The sequence below is a fragment of the Colobus angolensis genome, unplaced genomic scaffold (genome assembly GCF_000951035.1).
Source record: "Colobus angolensis palliatus isolate OR3802 unplaced genomic scaffold, Cang.pa_1.0 Scaffold463, whole genome shotgun sequence".
NCBI classification, from domain to species: Eukaryota; Metazoa; Chordata; class Mammalia; order Primates; family Cercopithecidae; genus Colobus; species Colobus angolensis.
Genome location: NW_012118077.1, coordinates 531,965 through 551,968, shown reverse-complemented (window position 1 = coordinate 551,968; position 20,004 = coordinate 531,965). Strand labels below are relative to the sequence as shown.

The following is a 20,004-nucleotide window of genomic DNA, read 5'->3' as shown; positions in this document are numbered from 1 at the left end:
ACTTTAGTTTGTCTACGCAGTGCAAAATTATGCAGCTGTGAAAAGAAATGAGGAAGTTCTCCATGCACAGGTAAGGGCAGATCTCCATGATAAATGAGGAAAAAGAATGCACAAAACAGTAATACTAGTATGCTACCTACATAGGATATATACATTTGTATTTGCTTGTATAAAATTTGCATAAGGAAACACTGAAGGCTGAACAACTACAACAAAATGCTAATAAAAGTGGTTACCGAGTGGGACCAGCAATGCAAATCTCTAGATGACGGTGTAATTTAAAACACTTCAAAATCATTGGAAGAAAGCTATTGCTGGGCTCTGCCTGCTGACCTGGGGAGGTCAGAGGCTCTATGAAAAACACTGTGATAACCTACTAAGGAGAGCAGCCTGTGAAGAAGCTCAGGTGTTTGGCAATCAACTCATTCCTCCCAATGCACAAGTGAAGAAGGAAACTGTTTTTCTCAGTCCTGCAGCTTGCAAAGGCAAAGCCAGGACTCTATTTAAAAAAAATGCTGCCCTGATTTTACATTTATCCTGGCATAGGTGTGACTATTGTTAAGACAAATTATGAGGTACAAGCCAAGAAATTCCTGGAACTGATGGAAAACACATATGTGATCATTGTTGCAGGAGGAGATGGGACACTGCAGGAGGTTGTTACTGGAGTTCTTCGACGAACAGATGAGGCTACCTTCAGTAAGATTCCCATTGGATTTATCCCGCTGGGAGAGACCAGTAGTTTGAGTCATAACCTCCTTACTGAAAGTGGAAACAAATTCCAACATATTACTGATGCTACACTTGCCATTGTGAACGGAGAGACGGTTCCATCTGATGTCTTGCAGATCAAGGGTGAAAAGGAACAGCCTGTGTTTGCAATGACCGGTCTTTGATGGGGATCCTTCAGAGACACTGGCATCAAAGTTAGCAGGTACTGATATCCTAGGCCTCTAAAAATCAAAGTAGCCCACTTCCTCAGCACTCTTAAGGAGTGGCCTCAGACTCTTGAAACCTCTGTCTTGTATATGGGACCTACAGAGCGACCTCCCAATGAACCAAAGGAGACCCCTGTACAAAGGCCTTTTTTGTACAGGAGAATATTACGAAGGCTTACATCTTACTGGGCACAACCACAGGATGCCCTTTCCCAAGAGGTGAGCCGAGAGATCTGGAAAGATGTGCAGCTGTCCACCATTGAACTGTCCATTACAACACAGAACAATCAGCTTGACCCAACACGCAAAGAAGATTTTATGAACATCTGCATTGAAGCCGACACCATCAGCAAAGGAAACTTTATAACTATAGGAAGTCAAAAGGTGAGAAACGCCAAGCTGGACGCCGAGGGCATGGAGTGTCTCCAAGCCAGCCAGTGCACTTTGCTTGTCCCAGAGGGAGCAGGGAGCACTTTTAGCATTGACAGTGAGGAGTATGAAGTGATGCCTGTGGAGGTGAAACTGCTCCCCAGGAACCTGCCGTTCTTCTGTGATCCCAGGAAGAGAGAACAGATGTTGGCAAGCCCCACTCAGTGAGCAGGCAGAAGACAAGTACTCCCAGACCACATTTTAAGCCACCAGTGGGACCAAAAGGGAACAGGTGCCTCAACCATCCCAACAGTGTTGTCAGAGGGTCCCAAGGGCATTTTCATGACAAGTACCCCTCTGCCCCCCTCCAGCAGTGCTTCCCAAAGTGTTGTCTGTCACCTGCTTTGCAATCAGCTTCCATTAGTGGATGTTTTGTTTTGGTGTGACGGTCGACCCTCCTAAACACGGACTTTCCTCAGGCTGGTTCAAGATGGAAAAGGATTTTCTTCTGTTTTCTCCCAAAGTGCAACCACAGTGGAGAGCCCACAGTGGGCTTAGCCTGCCTAAGCCCTTCCATTCCCATTTTGTTCTTTGACCATACTAGGAATTCCGGGGAAAGTGCCTTCCTTCCCTAGGGACCTTTTCCTATTTCTAGGTTCCTCCATGGGTGCTGCTATTTTGTGAGGTCCGGCTCTTGCTTAGCTTTTATTTCAGTTCTATCCTCAGTCCAGAAATGTATGCAAGGTTGTTTCCCTCTTAGCCATGGCTACAATACTGTAAAATGCTAGTTTTTATTTTTTAAGTAGTGCCTCCTAAATGGTTTGCATGAGAGCCACTTGGGGTGCATGTTGAAAACTGATCTATTTGGAGTCCACCCCAAACCTAACAACCCAATTTGGGGATGGGGCTGAGGTATCTGCATGTTTTAAAAAGTCAGCCACCCTTCCCAGGTGATTCAGTAAGTTGGTCCCTCAACCGCACTTGGAGAAATAGTGTTTTAAAGCAGTGGTCCACAAAGTATTCTGCTCATGTGGCCCCCAAAAGTATTTTGAAAAATGATGTATCCCCTCACCCATCTAAGTTGACATCTAAAATTTTTCATGGGAAGTTAAATAGTTGACAAAGTATGTATTTGCTGGTGTCATGTAAATATTGGTATTTTAAAATAAAAACTGTTAGATCAGTATTTTAAACATATCCAGTACAATTTAAATATCACAACAGTTTGACACCCTTTATTCATTTATAAAAATAAATGAGCTAGTTCTTTAGTAGTTGAACATTTTAAATTAGCTTTTCTCCTTCTATATTTCCATACCACTTTCAGTCAAGAATCCTATCATAATGTAATCTACTGTGCTTGGCATCTTTTAATCATTCACCCATTATCTTCTTGTCACAAAAAATATAAATGGAAGTAAGTTTTTTTAGTTCTTGCTTTAAGTATTATCTCAGTCCAGAACAAATGTTATCGTAATTATTGGTATATAATGAAAATAATATTAATATAATTCTTTGAAGATTTTTTAGAATGTTCTTTATCCTAATTAGTTCATTTATCCAAGAATATATGAATGTTATTTACAGCTGAGATGGGGTTCAACCTCAATTGTATTCCTTGTTTCATTTCTTTGTAGACGTAAGCACATAAATTCTATGGGAATAGAAAGAAAAAACATTGGTTAGCAATAAGGGGACACAGTATTGGGGACACAGAAAAGAGGGAGCAGGAGTAGAATAGTATTGGGGACACAGAAAAGAGGGAGCAGTAGAAGTGAAGTTTTCTATGTACCTTTTTATATAGTTTTTATTTCTAAATCATGTGAATTCAGATAATTAAAATTATATATAATTTTATATTATATGTTTCTATATAATATGCAGTTATATAGATATATATAATTACATATAGATATATTATATATAATTACATATAGATATATCTATATAATTACATATAGATATACATAAGCATAGATAGATAGATAGATGCTTCCTAGCTTGGCTATGAAATTTCTAGTACAATTTGAGATTAACTCTAATCTTTTTACTTTTGAAAATGGCTATTCTCAGTTTATTAAAGCTTCATCTAGGGTTTTCAAATTGTGCCCTTGTGAAATAAAGAAAATCCCCAGGGACTGCAAATGCTTGCTTTCTTTATATTTTTCTTTGAAGAAAGGAGCTGAGTTTAAGAAGGCTAGAGGAAGTCCAGTTGGATTTGATATTGACCAAACAAGAGACTGCCCAAATGCTATTGATCCCCTGCACTCAGCAGCACAAACGCCCTTGGGTGTGCATTACTTCAAGCAAACGGAAGTGTGCCCCGCTGAGAGTGGGGATGCCTGGCTGGGGGTGGGAGGACTCGAGTGCACCACATCCAGCTGGGAGTGAAATTCCTGGAGAAAGCACCCACAGCACTCTGAGCCTGCTTGCAGCCCAACGGCCTCGCTGAGAATGCTACATTTAAAAGTGCAGTTTTTGGATGATTCCCAGAAGATTTTTGTGGTTGATGTAAGTGGAAATCACATTGCTATTATTCCTTCATTATTCATTCAATAATGGTCATTTGTGAACAGCCCATTAGACAGTAATGTTATGTCTTCTTTAGGACCGAATGAAGGAGGACTGTGATTTTTAGCTTTGGACAAATAATCTGTGTTTAACATCACAATGTAGTTCATATTTTTCCATTAACCTTTCTCTTAGAACAAGTTGTCTTTTCTCAAGGGACAACAATAACAAATTTTAAAGACAGGATAACTATTTGCAAAAAGCAAAGCAGCAATAAACTAGTTCTTTTACCTAATAAGGTATTATTGTTCATTGAAATTATGTCTGTGGGTCTCACCCCATTAGCATTTGTGGGGAGAAAACTGTTGTTCTGAGGGAAAGGAGTGGGGGAAGCTATCTTCCTTTTCTGAAGAAAACCTATGGGTTACAAGGGTTAGAATTATGTAGTTGTAATGAGAACTTCAGGAAGTAATGACAAGTATGAGAGAGAAAAATAGGATAAGAGACTATTTAGTTTGATTTAGTACTTATAGTTCAGAGTTCTTAATAAATTCCTAGCTACAAGATGATTGCATACAATTATACCTCATCTCTTCAAGAAAGAACAAATGTATTAAGCACATCATTTGGTGCTCATGTTCCAACATCTTAAGATATGTACATTTTGATGTCAGGATTTATGTATGAGCATTTTGAAAAGTTCTATGTTTTTATTGGAACTAAAAATGCTATTTGCTTTGATATTTACCTTAGCTACTAACAAGGGACAAATAGTTTATTTTATTTGAAATTCATACAAAATGTTGATTCTTTTCTTTTATACATAAACTGACAACTGCTGTGGTTCAGCCATGATGTTGGGTGTGTGGGTAGCCCATTTTTCCAATGAGTATTTTATTTTTATTTGAATCATGTGCTTTGTGAGTGATGACTTCATGTCTTCAGCTGCTGTTTTGCTGTCTCTTCCTTTCAGTTTTATGCGCAAAAGGCATTTTGAGGTCCACGGACCTGAATGATTTGTTTTTGTAGCAAATAGCTTCCATTAGAGGTATGAGGCATTTCCTATTATTTCTTGGAACTATATTTAAGGGGTGGAAAATATCTTTTGAGTAGTTTATCCATTTGCAGACCGGTGGTGTATGCTCACAGTGCTGCAGTACCTGAATTAGTGAGCTGGGTATTCAAAAGATATTGCTTTAGGCTAAGTTTTTAATAGATATTTCAAGGAACTCAAAGAGAAATCTTTGACAAAAAGTGACAGAAGAGTTTTTTGAATGTGCAGTCTAATTCAGATCCATTTAAATGGGGTGTGGGGTGGATGGGGAACACAGTACCATATCTTCACAAAATTCACCTACAGAAGAGCTAGTTCCAGCAACTTAAAGACTTGATTTGGCTTCAAGTCAAACTTTCTCTTTGCAGCTGCAACACATTGTGTTCCTTAGAAAGATAATGGGAGAGATTTGATACCCAGCAATTCTAGTGTCAAAGCATGTGATCCCTTTTGCTCTGTGGAAGACTGCTTTGTAAGTAGCAATCGTGGTGTTACCCAGAATGGCAACAGCACTGGCTGCAGTACTGTGAGTGGCTTTGTCCAGAGGAGTTAGAAACTTAAGTTAGCATTCAGTCATCCAATAGTACCTTCTCTGCTTAACCATAGTAGATTGATGATGATGATGATGATGATGATGATGATTGATGATGATAGTGATGATGATAATAGTGGTGATGATGATGATGATGATGATGATAGCAGTAGTGAGTCATCTGTGGATAGCACTTTAAAATTTACAAAGCACTTTCACATCCATTAGTTCATTTGATCCTCCATTCTACCTTGTGAGTGAAGGTAGGAAAAAGATCTTTTCCCATTTTGTAAGTTAAAAGATGGGGGCTCAGGGAACTTAAGGGATGTGTGCACGACCACACAGCATATAATTGCAGAGCTGGACTTCCAATCCAGAACTCTGCCCTCTCCTTCATATACAATTGTAACCAGAAGACTCATCTGTCAGTAGCCTTCAGTATTGCTGATGCACATTGTTTATTTTCTGATGACCTTAAAAGGCATAGAACTTGGCACACAGTGAGCTTTTGATGACTATTGTGAACCAGTTAGTAGATCCTTCTTTTCTTAATCATGGTTGAAGAATTATGTAGGACAGTGTTCCCTCAAGGTCAGGGAGACAATGGTGTGAATCTTTTCATCTATTCAAACACTTAAAAAGCAACCTAAAGAATGCTCTATTTTATTAGTACTAACAGTCCAAATTTGATGAGGAAATGCTTGGAACCATAATGAAGAGAATCCATTAATAGCTGAGGAAGGCCACATGGAGGACCTTTTGATGCTAAACTGAAGTCTCGAGAGGCATGGATCATAACCAGGGAAAATCGTCCTTCAAGATAAGATTCAAGAAAATAATTGGTTGCATAAGGGAAAATAGTGTACTCTTGGGTATTGGTGTTGATTTTACAGAAAGTGCAGTGGTAGAAATATAAAAAGGACTCATGATCAGATAAAATAATGTCACCTGGGGAAAGCTCTTTGCCATCCAGAACCCTTCCTCCACCCCCAGTACTATTATCTTGCTGAATTTGCCAGTGTCCAAGGTCTAACTTAGGCCTCCTAAGAAGCCTGTTTTGTCAGTACTCCACAAAAACTGGAGTCAGAGACTGACATTTAAAATTAAAATGCTAGTGTCACCATTTACAGTGGGATTGGGGACACTGGGGTCCTCTCATCATTTATATGCCAAATGATTTCAGAAGAGCCAGATCTGGAGGAATTAGATATATGATCCTAACATTTGATGGCTTGGTAATGCATCTGTGTCCACAGAGGCCATGGCATTGAGACCTTTTAGTCGTGTATTCATTAATTAACTCATTTAGTTAACAAATTATTATTGAGGACCTAATATGTCTCAGGCCCTGTTCTGGGAACAGTAGATTTTCCTATATTGACAGGTAAAGTTCGTGAGCAAGAGCACACTCTGGTCTGGACAATACTGCCTGGATGCTACCAATTTTGGCCTTGGTTATTCCTTTTTCTCTCATTGCATGATTGACAACTCTGCTTTCTGATCATCTTACTGTTTTTAACTTGTTAATACTTTCAGTTAGTTTATTAGAAAGAGTGGCTGCTCCCAAATACATCTTGTTTTCCTGAGGTTTCTTTGCATGTTTGTGCTCTGAGTCACTCAGTGTTGATTTTACAGATAAATTCTCTGAAAATATTAGTCAACCTTTTCTTTCATGAACTTCCAATAGTGTTTAGGGGTGCAGGATAGGTTACGGGACTTCAGAATTGCTAGAATGTGCCTAGTAAAGTACAATCCAATGAAGAAAATGAATTTAGTGAAAACGTCATCTTACTTTTCAAGCCCTCATATTTATTTTATAAAACTGATCATTGTCAAATATTAGCATTATTCTTAGGGCTGATCTTACCATGGACAGCTTATCTTTAGACTGTCAAGGAAGGCTCTCTAGGATGATGATGGGAGTGGGTGAGCGGGACTAAAAATTGAATAAGGTCATGATTTACAAATTAATTGCAGGTTTTAATTGTATATTTATTTTTGCTTCTTCAACATGGAAACTAGAACTTTTCTCGATGGAAAAAAGGAAGATAAGACCAAAGTTAAAGCTTTGTGAGATATTAGAAACAATAGAGGGTCAAGTTTCTAGCTTGACTATGAATCTCTTCAATATACACATATGCACATGCACATGTGTACACACACTCTCTCACACACATTTAGTAGTAGTGATGAGTGACTTTGGAGAGCAACCTCTTGTTTGCTCATCTCAGTTTACATAGAGAGTTGTACAAAATGGTCATTCCATCACCGTATTTTACACAGTTCTATCTGATATCCCTTTTTGCCTGCTGCATTTCTGTCTTTGTAAAAGCTGTTATTTCTGAATTTCCAAAATGATATTTCAGTTTGATGGATTCTGGATCCTAAAGTCAAAACAAGATGTTAAAACATCTCTACTTTCACATTTACCTGATTGCTAAGTGATTGTACTGGCCATGCAGTTGGTACCAAGTAAGAGAATATAGTAAGTTAGCTCACCTAATTCCCTTGGGAGTCCATGATAAAGGCCACTAGGTCTCATTTTTGAAAAGAGACAGAGGAGAGGCAGTGCCAGGACCGAACACTGCTCAAGTTAAGTAGGAAAGCAAAGCACAGTGATTTTTAAATTTATTAGTGGTGGAATTTACCCTTGGGATGTTTGCCCAGGGGTTGGTTTTTAAGTTTGTAATGATGAAGGATCTTTTGTAGTTTGGTCAACAGTGAAACAGATAACGGATTCCATCACTTCGTAAGGCAAAGTTCTTCCAACTTCAATGATAATGAAATTGCTTTGGTGTGGCCGGGCGCGGTGGCTCACGCCTGTAATCCCAGCACTTTGGGAGGCCGAGGCGGGGGGATCACGAGGTCAGGAGATCAAGATCATCCTGGCTAACACTGTGAAACCCCGTTTCTACTAAAAATACAAAAAATTAGCCGGGCGTGGTGGCGTGCTCCTGTAGTCACACCTACTCTGGAGGCTGAGGCAGGAGAATGGCGTGAACTCAGGAGGCGGAGCTTGCAGTGAAAAAAAAGAAAGAAAGAAAGAAAGAAAGAAAGAAAGAAAGAAAGAAAGAAAGGAAGAAAGAAAGAAAGAAAGAAAAAAGAAAAGAAAAGAAATTGCTTTGGTGTGATAGAAGGTACCTGTATTTGGGACTACAAAAACTACCAAAAAAAACCCCACCACTTTAGCTATGTAATCCTGGACTAATCACTTATCTCCTTAGCTCGCTGAGTTGTTGTGAGAAGTAATACAAATGAGGTAATGTATATTTGGAGTCTGATAAACCAGGATAGATTTGACTCTGCCACTGACAAGCTGTGGAGCCGTGGGCAAGTCACTTAGGCTATCTGAGCCTTAGTTCTGTCAACTGTAAATCCTAGACTTGGGGTGTCACGAAAAACTTCCAGAAGAACAAACCATTTAAGTTGCTGAGTAGGAGTTAAGAAGGTGAAGATCCAGAGGTAGATTGTGGGGGGAAGTATGGTGATCTACACAAAGGAAAGAGCGAAGGCCAATATGCAAAAGAGAACATGGTCCTTTCACAGAACAAAAGGGCCAATCTGAGTGAAGAATGGAGTATTGAAAGGAAAATGGGAGTGACTGGAGGTCAAAGTTGAAAAAGAGGTTGGTACCTAGACCATTCAGGCAATGTATTCTATATGCAAAGAAGTGTAGTCTTTATCCTGAAGGTGTTAGGGACCACTAAAGGGTTTAAAAGTGGGAACATTAGCCTCTGCTCATCATTCATTAATTTATGCATTTATTCATTCAGCCTATATTTAATAAAAATATGTTCTAAGTGCTAGAGATGCCAGGTAGAATCTGAATGTTCCCATCAAGTTTAGTGGACCCAATTTTAGATGGTCAAACTATATCCAAACACATATGCCCAAACATCAATATTACAGCCTACTAGGGTTCTGAACTTAGTCAATGGTGAAGACAGACAGGAAGGATAAATAAAAGACATGCTAATGAGGTAGAATTTCTAGAACCATTTGATGCCACCCTTTTGGATATGCGAGATATGTGAGAAAGTACCTAAATGACCATCAAGTTTCTGGCTTAAGTGGCTGGTGGGATGAAGGTCCCATTCACCAAAATGGAGAACAGAATAGGAGGAGCAAGTTTAGAAGGGATAATGATTGGTTTTGTTTGAGATTTATAGATGGAATGATGGAAGGAAAAACACATCTGGAGTAGGGCAGACCTGAATTCTAGACCAAACCCCAACAATTTGAAGGTGTGAGACTTCAGGTGGATCACTTCAGCTCTCTGAGGATATGCCCTTATCACTAAAATGGAGATAATCCTAGCACCTACCTCATGAGGTCATTGTCATGATAAATGAGGTATCAGGGATAAGTTTCCTGACACAAAGCGGGTGCTCAAACTTGTTAATTCCCCATCTCCCTGGCTTACAGACCTCTTTATTTCTGTACTTTGCAAACCAACACAGAACAGTCTTTCACTTTCAACTTGGACTTTCTTTTGATAATGCTTGATTTTGCAACCCACCTCCAGGTAATAGAGCTGTGCTCCCCCATTTCTGAGTTCCCTATAGGGTTAATTTATCCTGCCTTTTTGCATGCTTTGGCCTCTGTTTAGTCAGCAGCCCCAAGAGATTTGCTCTTCCCTTTGGAGTCATTAATCCTGGAAGGGTCCATAAGAACTCCCTAGAGTTACCTAAAATAATGCAGGGTTTCCTTGAGGAAGCAGATGGAAATGACCAAACCCTTTGCATTTGACTACATTCTAAATTGCTCCATGGTCACTACTCACAGTTAGGGTAACACAGTTAATAATAATGATAACAATAATATTACTGAATAATAATCACAAATAGTATTAATCAACAATTTTCTAGATGTATTTCCTATGCACTACCTTACATAAGTCTCACACACATCAAATAAGTGTCACTATCTAGGGTTGTTATATAACTTCTCTGTGCCTTGAGGGTTTTTTTTTCTTTATCTGTAAAATGGGGATAATATTAGTACCTGCTCCATAGGGTCCTAACAAAGGTTAAATGAATTAATATATGTAAAACACTCAGGCTAGTACTAGTAAGTGCTATATAAGTGTTTGCTACACTCATGCCTCATAGAATTGGCTCCGATTGTAGATAGTGAACACGTCCTGCTTCTTATGTCCAAGCAGTAATATTCCAAGCTGACTAGGCCTAAAATATTATGTTTATCTCTATTTTATGAGTATGTGAACTGAGGCACAGAGAGGTTGACTTACCCAAAGTCATATGGCTATTTAAGTTAGCAGGTGAGCTGGGATTCAAGCCCCAGTTTGTCTGGCTTCAAAGTCCTGTCTGGTCATTGATTAGATGGTAGGCTTCTTACTCAAGTGTGATTTCTGTATATGCAGTGAAACTTCCTGGTTTTCCAGGACTTTGTGATGTATCCTCTAGCAGATACATCACAAGCAGCCTGCCTAAGCAGCCTGCCCCATGCTAGGTGGGATCAATCGATGTTTGTTGATAGATTAACCAACAGACTGAGCAGATCAGCTCACCACCACCCCGTGCCTGTACAAAGAAAGCCAAGTGAAGGTGCTTCTAAAGCCAGGTCAGAAAGATCATCCGGGAATGATAACGTTCCAACCTAGCCAATGTTGGCTGTCTCTTTGCCAGATATTCATTTGTCATTGCAGGGGACCCATACTGCCTGGTGAATGTCTTTGTTTAAACTGAGCTTCTTTTGTCGTTCATATCCTGAGGTTTGTTGATTGGGAGAATAAATTGAACTGAAAAAGAAAAAAGTGCTTGTGCTTCCTCTGGACCCAGGCCAGGCTGAGCAGTGGGTCAAGCATGGTTTGGGCGCTGCCTGCCCCACCCTCTGAGAGCCCCACATCTTCTGCTGTCACATGGCTTCCAGGCTGCTTTCCTGCTCCAGCTCAGAGCAAAGGCAGGGCCTCCAGCCTTCCCACTCCCACTCCTACCTGCCCCTTGACTTCCCATCCCCACAGCTGAAAGGAGGAGGGAACCTGAATGCAAGAACATTTGAGGCCATAGTGGAGGTGATTGGGGAACTGACTTTGGAGCTATAGGTGGGTGGTGGTTGGGTGTTTGTTCAAGTCTGCACTTGTGGGAATCTCTGTGAAAATTTCAGTTAGTCAGGGCCTTGCTGCCCCTTCATCTTTCATCGCAGGGCAGGCCTGCCTGCTGCCTGGTGCTGGGGAGGAGTAGCAGAAGTTGGTTCACTGCCCTGCAGCCAGAAAGATCTGCAGATCGTCCCTCTGAATTAGACTCACCAGAGGAGAAGATTCCTCTGAATTCTATAGGAGTTTCTCTCTCTCTCTCTTTCAAATACCCTGCATTTGCATCATTGTTTTGACCTGTCACAAGCACAAATGTATTATTCTAATAAAGGCTTAACTTTAATTTGTGCCTTAAGACAATGAAGCTGTCAGTTGCAACTTGGAGAAATTATTCAAACTGACTGAGCTGAGTCCAAATTGTCTTGGGGTCAAAAGGGCATGGCCTGAGGGCGAAAATCATCTGGGAGGCGGCTGGACTGGCCCAGTAATTTCCTAAAAGAGCCTGGAGACTGCCAGCCCAGCAGCAGGGAGCAGCGCCTAGCTTTTGTGATACTAGGTGCCTCTTAGCAGCTTTGTGCCAGACTGTCAGAACTGGAAAACATTCCGTGAGACCAGTTCTACTGCTGAAAGAACCACCCTTAACAGTTCATTTGCACCCCAGGAGGTAGTGCCGAGCTGGCCAATGAGGTGCTAGGGCAAAGCACCACTGAGAAGATCTGCTGAAGGCTGCAAAACTCAGGAAGAATGAAAGGTGACAGGTGTTCTGAGGAACATTTTTCTGGGGGTTGTGGAACTCTCTGATGTATATAGCTTGTCTGGTTCTAAACACAGCTGCTGCGCAAAAGCTACAATTATTACCCCCACATCATCTAATTCCAGCCCCTTTTTCTTTATTCCGTCTCATCCTCTTTACTCACTTCCTCCTCTTCTGTGTCCAAGGTGTGGGGCCAGAAAGGGGAGGTTTGTCTGGGTGAGCTGACCCCAGGCCCTGGAAGCACTTAGGCATGGCGCCTCACCACTAATCGCTGGGCTTAGTTGTCTTAAACAAGAGGTCCTTTGTCCTCTGACATTCTTTCTATGATGACGAAATTCACCTTTCAACAGACTTTTAAAAAGACAAAGATTCTCCAGAACTTCACACTCAGAATGTTTTAAGTGATTGTAAGAGATCTGTGACAAAGTTACTGTCAATTGCCTTTAATGCTATTAGATATAATTTCCTGACCTAGCTGCATGCCAGGAATTTCCACTTACATTATTTCATACAACCATAACTTAATACATCTGTGAAATAGGTATGATTATGCTCCTTCATTCATTCATCACTCATTTAACAAGTCCTCATGAACCCTCACTGAATCCACACACTGTGTTGGCTATCGAGGATGCAGAGATGAATGAGAAATAGTACCTAATCTCAAAGAGCTCATGGGCTAGGGGAAGAATCAGAGATATAAGCAGGTATGTATATTATGGTGTGATGTGTACAAATGACAGTGGAAAGGATAATTTTTTTCTAGCACAGCAGAAGAGGGGCATCTAACCAAGATTGAAATGTGTATGTGGAGGGGACAGACAAGCAGGGTTTTCTAAGGAAGGTGATGTCTAACCTGAGCCCCAAATAGCCAGTACTAATTATTTAGGTATGTGTTGGGGAGTTGGGGGACTGTAGGGGAGCAGAGATGAAGGTTGGTCCAGACAGAGGGAGAAGCAGGAAAAGGCTTGTGGAGTAGATTAATCTGAATCTTAAACTTGAGGGCAGAGGGGGCTGAGAGAGAGTTGTGAGAGACTGAGGGCTGAGACAGGAGAGACAAGCAGGAACTGATGAAACAGCTAAATGCCTAGGCAGATAAAAAGGGGTCCCCAGCTGGGCGCGGTGGTTCACGCCTGTAATCCCAGCACTTTGGGAGGTCAAGGCAGGCAGATCACGAGGTCAGGAGATCCAGACCATCCTGGCTAACACGGTGAAACCCCGTCTCTACTAAAAATGCAAAAAATTAGCCAGGCGTGCTGGCGGGCGCCTGTAGTCCCAGTTACTCCGGAGGCTGAGGCAGGAGAATGGCATCAACCCGGGAGGCGGAGCTTGCAGTGAGCCGAGATCGTGCCACTGCACTCCAGCCTCAGTGACAGCAAGACTCCGTCTCAAAAAAACAGAAGGGGGGCGGTCCCCAGAGAATCTCTGACCCACCCCAGAAGTGTTTACTTCAGACGCTTTTGTGCAGATGGGGGAACCTGCCCAGGGCCTTACCTGCCCAGAGCGTTCCCACAGGCACACTGGGAGAATAGGGCGGAGCCATGGGCAGGGGGAGGAGCTTGGCCTCTTCAGTTCCTGTGTGGTGGTCTGGGATTCAATTTTCTGTGAGGTCAGGGACCTATTAGCAGGAGCGCCATCTCCCTTTGCTGAGTTTTTTTTTTCTTCTTTTTTTCCCTTTTTGCCCAATAAAATCCTGCCCTACTCACTCTTCAATGTGTCTGCCTGCCCAATTTTCCTGGTCGTGTGCCAAGAACCTGGTTTTGGCTGAACTAAGGGGCAAAATTCTGTACCACAAAGTCATAAAAAGGATTTTTCATATAAAGAAATCAAGGTTCAGCAAGGTTAAATATGAGCTCAAGGTCATACAACTGCAAGTAAGTACAGAGTCAGGAATTAAAAGTAGATGTGTTAATTCCAATCTCCAACTCTCTCGCCTATGGTTTGCTGCCTCCAGAATTCTGATGCACAGTTTGGGTTCATATAATTCTTTCACTGCTTTACCAAGCAAGAACTACCACTGCCACGATTCCTTCCCATAATTTGTATTCATATTTCCATATTTAATTAAAGTTTTACACAAAAAATTAATTAGACATTTTAGTATTTAATTCAAAGTGTCAAGCAAAAACAAGACAACCAAAAATGTACCCCAAATAAGCTGGGAAAATTCAGTTTCTGGAAAAACATATCCCAAGGAAATAAAATTGTATGTAAAGATACATGTACATCTTTGTGTACTAAGATGTTTATCTTAGTGTTCTTTGCAATAGCTCAAGGGAGAAAACAACTTATATATTCAACAAGGTAGTTTTGTATAACAGTAACTAATGATGATATTCACAATATAATACTAAATTTATTTTGAAGTCGGTCACCAAAAGGTATTATTATGTCACGTGCATTGAGCTTTACTCTGTGATCCTTAGAATGGCTGTCTCTTGATAGGTGGGATTAGGAGTACTTTATTTCTTCTTGCTTTTCTGTTTCTTTTGTTCCCTGTTTTTTAAATAAGCATATATTGCTTTTGGAATGAGGCCAGATAAACAAACAAACAAACAAAAAAGAGAAAACAATAAAAGAATCTTCATTGAAAACACAGTTCCAATGATAAGTATGTGAGGTAAAGCATATGTTACCTCGATTTAACCATTCCATAATCTATGTATTTTAAAACATCATGTTGTACATGATAAATACATGTAATTTTTATTCATCCATTAAAAATAATAAATAAAAACAGTTGCTGTATATGATCCACTACCTGCATAAGCAGTCAAAAGCCTCTCATAATGGCAGGGCCACACTTTCCCAGCTGCTCATAGCCACATTATATGATATGTATAGGTTTGAGGCAATTGCTCCAAAATATCAACCCCATTCCCCACTAGCCTAAAATTATTACTCTTTTCCAACCTAAATAGTAATGGTAATAGCTAATATATATCAACAGAATGTTTATTATGTGCCAGACACTAGTCTAAATATTTTACATGTATCAGCTCATTGAAATCCTCAATGAAGTAGGTGTTACCAATATTCCCATTTGACAGATGAACTAACTGGAAAGAAGTGAAGTAACTTTCCCAAGGTCACAGAATAGTGAGTGGTACAAACAGGATTTGAACAGGGACAAGCTGGATTAAGAGCACATGCACTTGACCACTCCATCCACTCTTTGAAGCTAGCCCTTCAAGAACCACCATGTTGGAGTTATCTCAGCATTTGATTTTATTTATTTTATTGTATTTTTAAATTTTATTTTATTTTAAGTTTCGGGATACATGTGCAGAACGGACAGGTTTGTGACATAGGTAAACGTGTGCCATGGTGGTTTACTGCACCCATCAACCCATCACCTAGGTATTAAGCCCCACATGCATTAACTATTCATCCTAATGCTCCCCCTCCCCCGGCCCCAACCCAAACGGGCCCCAGTGTGTGTTGTTCCCCTCCCTGTGTCCATGTGTTCTCATTGTTCAGCTCTCAATTATGAGTGAGAACATGTGGTGTTTGGTTTTCTGTTCCTGTGTTAGTTTGCTGTATCTCAGCACGTTATATCTTAAATGGCTCTTATTTGTGTTGGGAGTGGTTGTGTAAAACACAAGGTCAGCAGTTGCTGGCGAAGTGGGCCCTGTAAGAGCTCTAAGAGAGCTTTCATAGGACAAATGGAAAATGGAAATGGTTCAGAGAAATGGACAAGGTTAGAAAAATACGTGGCATCTGAGAATCATATGAGGCCAGAAAGAAAGGTCATTCTTTGGAGCTCAGTGGGTGGGGTTATGAGGCCAAAAGGATGCAGTAAATTCCTTTAATTTTGAGAAGGCAAGCAATAGTTGTTGAATAGTTACTGCTTACTCTGAAACATAATAGATATTTAGTAAATATCTGTTAAATCAATGTAAGAGTGGATTCTGTTCTTGTTCTCAGCTGCTAGGCAGCTAATCCTTGCTCCAATGAGTTAGCTGATAGAATGTCAGTCAATAACACATTCTAGCAAGTTAAGTGTTAAGTCGGAAGGGGTGTGGTGCAAACATTTCATGTATTGCAGTAATAATTTTTTTCCTGGACCAGCCCTGCACACATGTGAAACTGTGTGGTCACAGTACGCCCTCACTGACTATTCGAAATGGGGTTGCCAGAATAAATGAGAAACGCCCTGCCTCAGACTTACCCAAAGTATAACAAATGAGAGGTCATCTCTACTCCTAGGAATCTACAAAGACTCCTCAGGTCTCTCTGTGGAAGCCACCGTGAACCTGTTTGTTCATTTCTGCATTTGGAGGAATGTGGACTACAGCCTCCTAAGCTGAGAAAAGCAAATGTCAAATTCAACATTCAGAAGGGAAGAATATCTTTGGTTTTGATTTTTAAATAGCAGTGAGTCAGCTTAACCAGATCCTTCTGTACAAATAATTCCACCTAAGCAATTAAAGGAGAAAAGTATTGGAAGAACTTGCATTGGGAGTGTACAACTAATTTTAAGACACAAAGGTTAGTATCCCTTGGGATGTAGTTTCCCATTAAAGATTGCTAATAAGTTACAAATCCCACCACTACTCCCTTCTCAGGTTTCCCACAATTCTACATTTAGAAAGTTAAACCATGCTTTCTCTTTCTGTCTTGTGCATTAGTCTTTTAGATGTGTAGTCCTTAAAAGAAATACACGAATTAAAAATGTTCTGGGTTTGGCTGCACTTGTACGTGGGTACAATTAGAGAATTCCAGACAACGTTTTGAGTTATGCTGCATACCCTAAAAATAGAGCCACCATATTTAAATAGCGTTGAGGAGAAAGGATGGCAGAGGTCCTTAAATCTGGGGCCAGCCCCAGACTAATCCAGACTGAGAAGAATCTGTAATCACTAGACTTACAAGTTCAAGTCACTCCAAGGCTCACAAGTGTGAGTTAGCACTTAGGACTGGGATGACTACAGGCTGGTGTAGGCTAAAAGAAAAGGGGCAGGAAGCTGTAAAGCAGGCCCCGGAGTTAAGTTACACTGCTGAGCTATAAGCAGGCCCAGGAGTTAAGTTCAACAAATCTTTGAGAATCACCTACGGTGTGCACAACATATCTGGCGATCAGTCAAGAGGAGAGCAGACCTGAGTGGAACCTAACTGGTTACCATTGTAGGTCCAAGTTAGTACCAAGCAGCAGGAACCCAAGTGAAGAGACTAAGTGAACATCAGGATTAGGGACTTGGGTAGATGTGTGGGTAGAAAAAGAAGAGTGAAATAACAGGTCATAAGTGACTGCTGCAAGGGTGGAGCTTGGCAAGAAGCCAAGTCAAGACCGAGGCAGGGGCCTCTTTTAGGTTTCCTGCTCTAGGGCAGAACTGGTCCCTTAGTGTAGTCCACAGGTGTCAACAAGTAAGCACACCTGGCTAACGTGGAGATGTGGGAAGGGTGGGAAATAAGACACTTCTGGACAGAGAGATCAGCTTGAGTGATAGCTCATATGACCTCTCATTTTTGCTAATCAGTTTGAATCCTGTAGACGTTGTATATTTTTAATTTAAAATTTTATATCCAGCTTCAAAAACAGTAGAACCTAAGTTCATTATAAATAGATGAGAAAATTCTGGTAAGCAAATGAAGAAAATAAATTTCAAGTATAATCCTACCACCAAGATTTTAACATTTTGGTGTGCATTTTATACATTGAAATTCTACTTCTTTAATGGATCCCTAAATTCCACATGTGCCTCCCCATTCCATTTAGTTTGGAATAGTTTCCTGAATATATTCAAAAAGATTTTCTGTTCAATCAATGCAGATTCCCCACAGTAACCCTAATATGCTGGCTTTCGTGGCCTCTTAGTAAGTAGATGTTTTATAAGGCATTATTCCTTGATTACTTCTTTATAGGGTTTCTGTGAAATTCACAACCTGTCAGAACAGCATGGCTTCCAACCTGCTCACAGCCCTGCTGGGCAACACAGTGAGCACTCTTTCTAAATGGAGTAAAGCTGATTCTAGGAAAAAAGAGACAGACTCAGGGAGCAAGTGAGAAAAGGGAGGCTAAAGGAGAAGGTGAAACATTGAAGTCAAAAGGAGAAGGCGGGAAAAGTGAGTCAAGGATGCAGTCCAAAGGTGAGAAAAGATAATAAAGTCATGTAACATGATTACCAGAGGCTGGGAAGAATAGTGGGGGGTTGGAGACTTGGGGGGAGGTCGGGATGTTTAATCAGTAGAAAAAAAAATAGAAGAATGAATAAGACCTGCTATTTGATAGCACAAGGTGACTATAGTCAATAATAACTTAATTGCACATTTTAAAATAACTTAAAGAGTGTCGTTGGATTGTTTGTAACTCAAAGGATAAACGCTTGAGGGGATGGATACCCCATTGTCCATGATGTGCTTATTTCACATTGCATGCTTGTATCAAAATATCTCTTGTACCCCATAAATATGTACGACTACTATGTACCCACAAAAATTGAAAAATGTAAAGTGAGGTAAACAGAATGACTATGACAGGAAGAAATGAATGAAAAAAAACAAGTTCTAGTTGTTTATCTCTCTCTTATCCTTCATACACCTAGATATTAGTTTTCTCTTTACATTTAAGGAGAGCCTGGTATAATGAAATGAGCCCATTACTGGAGGCCAGAAGACCTGGGTTCCACTCCCAGGTCTGCCATTAACCTGCTGAAAGATCCTAGGCAAGTCTCTTACCTGCTCTAGATCTAAAGCTCCCCACTTGTAAAATATGGGCTTGGAGTACATGATATCTAACGGTCTGTTTTGTCCTGTGTGTCTCCTATTGCTAGGTATATACAGAATCAATTTCATGTTAAAATATAATTCCAAGTACCATTTAGAATTTGGTTGTGCATCATGCCCACCACATGGATTTAATGCTAAAGCATTATGTGGAAACAAACAATTATAATTGTTTTAATTACCCAGAGTAGCTAGTAATTTCCATAAGACTTGGGAGCACTGTCTTAAGAATGCTGTTATTACACTGTCACTTTTCCACGGTCTTTCCAATTTAGGCATGATAATTTCAATGTCTCAGGAGTGGGGACAAGATTGCTATTAAGCTGATAATCTTGCTGGTAATCTTGTTCTTCCCCTCTTCCCCCCAACCCCGCCCTTAGTATGAAGGTTAACACTGAGCAGTGAGAGTCTCTTTGACTCCATCCAGTTACTCCACCAAAGAATGTGAATCAGATGCAACCTGTCCGGGTCATTGTCAGGCCTGCATAAGGTCTCAGGCAATTATACATAATCACTTCCTTGTAGCTTTGAAAAGGTGTCTGACAGAAGGTATCGTCTATCAGGTGCTGGACTAGCTATCTGATTCCAGAGTTCCCTTCCTAGCTTGGTTTGGTCGGCGTCAATATGGCTGTGGGTATAGGGGGTGGTGGTCAGGCAGCTGTTCAGCTTGATTCTCCAGGACCCCCCAGGATAGTCACGTGGGCCGGAAATCTTTCTGGGCAGTTAATCCTAAGCAACGTTAAGCCTTCCATCTTTCACACATGAAGCACTTTGAACTGCTTTATGTTTTCAGAAATAAAATAAAAACCAGTTGTAATTTGGTGTGAATTTCACACGTGCACAAGCAACTAAAAGGCTTGTTCTCTCTCCTTACCCCCACCAGGAAACCTTAAATACCCAGTCAAACTGTGCTTCCCTCCAAGGTTTATTGCTGAGTCCTGTGGGCTCTGGGGAAAGGGCCTTGATTCACTTCCTACTTATTCTTTGTTCTTTGATGTGTCTAACTGCACCTTGCTCTCCACCAGATGCTAAAAGATTAGACTGCCTGCAGAGAGTGCTCCATTT

At 40.7% G+C, this 20,004-nt stretch overlaps 1 protein-coding gene and 1 pseudogene across 3 annotated transcripts in view; both read left to right on the top strand.

Moving 5' to 3' along the window:
• The first annotated feature begins 265 nt into the window (after nucleotides 1-265).
• LOC105523438 lies at nucleotides 266-1,836 on the top strand (annotated as a pseudogene). Its single transcript, XR_001003603.1, has one exon. The product of XR_001003603.1 is annotated as an acylglycerol kinase, mitochondrial pseudogene (transcript).
• Nucleotides 1,837-3,583: 1,747 nt separating this feature from the next.
• The window catches only part of FRMD7 (FERM domain containing 7), a 50,832-nt gene continuing 34,411 nt past the window's right edge, over nucleotides 3,584-20,004 (top strand). The window contains exon 1 of one of the 2 annotated variants that reach the window (XM_011958249.1): nucleotides 3,584-3,818. In XM_011958249.1, coding sequence (XP_011813639.1) covers nucleotides 3,762-3,818 — 57 coding nt within the window. In that variant the 5' untranslated portion in view covers nucleotides 3,584-3,761. The remainder of the gene's footprint in view (nucleotides 3,819-20,004) is intronic. The other variant, XM_011958250.1, reaches the window with a different exon arrangement.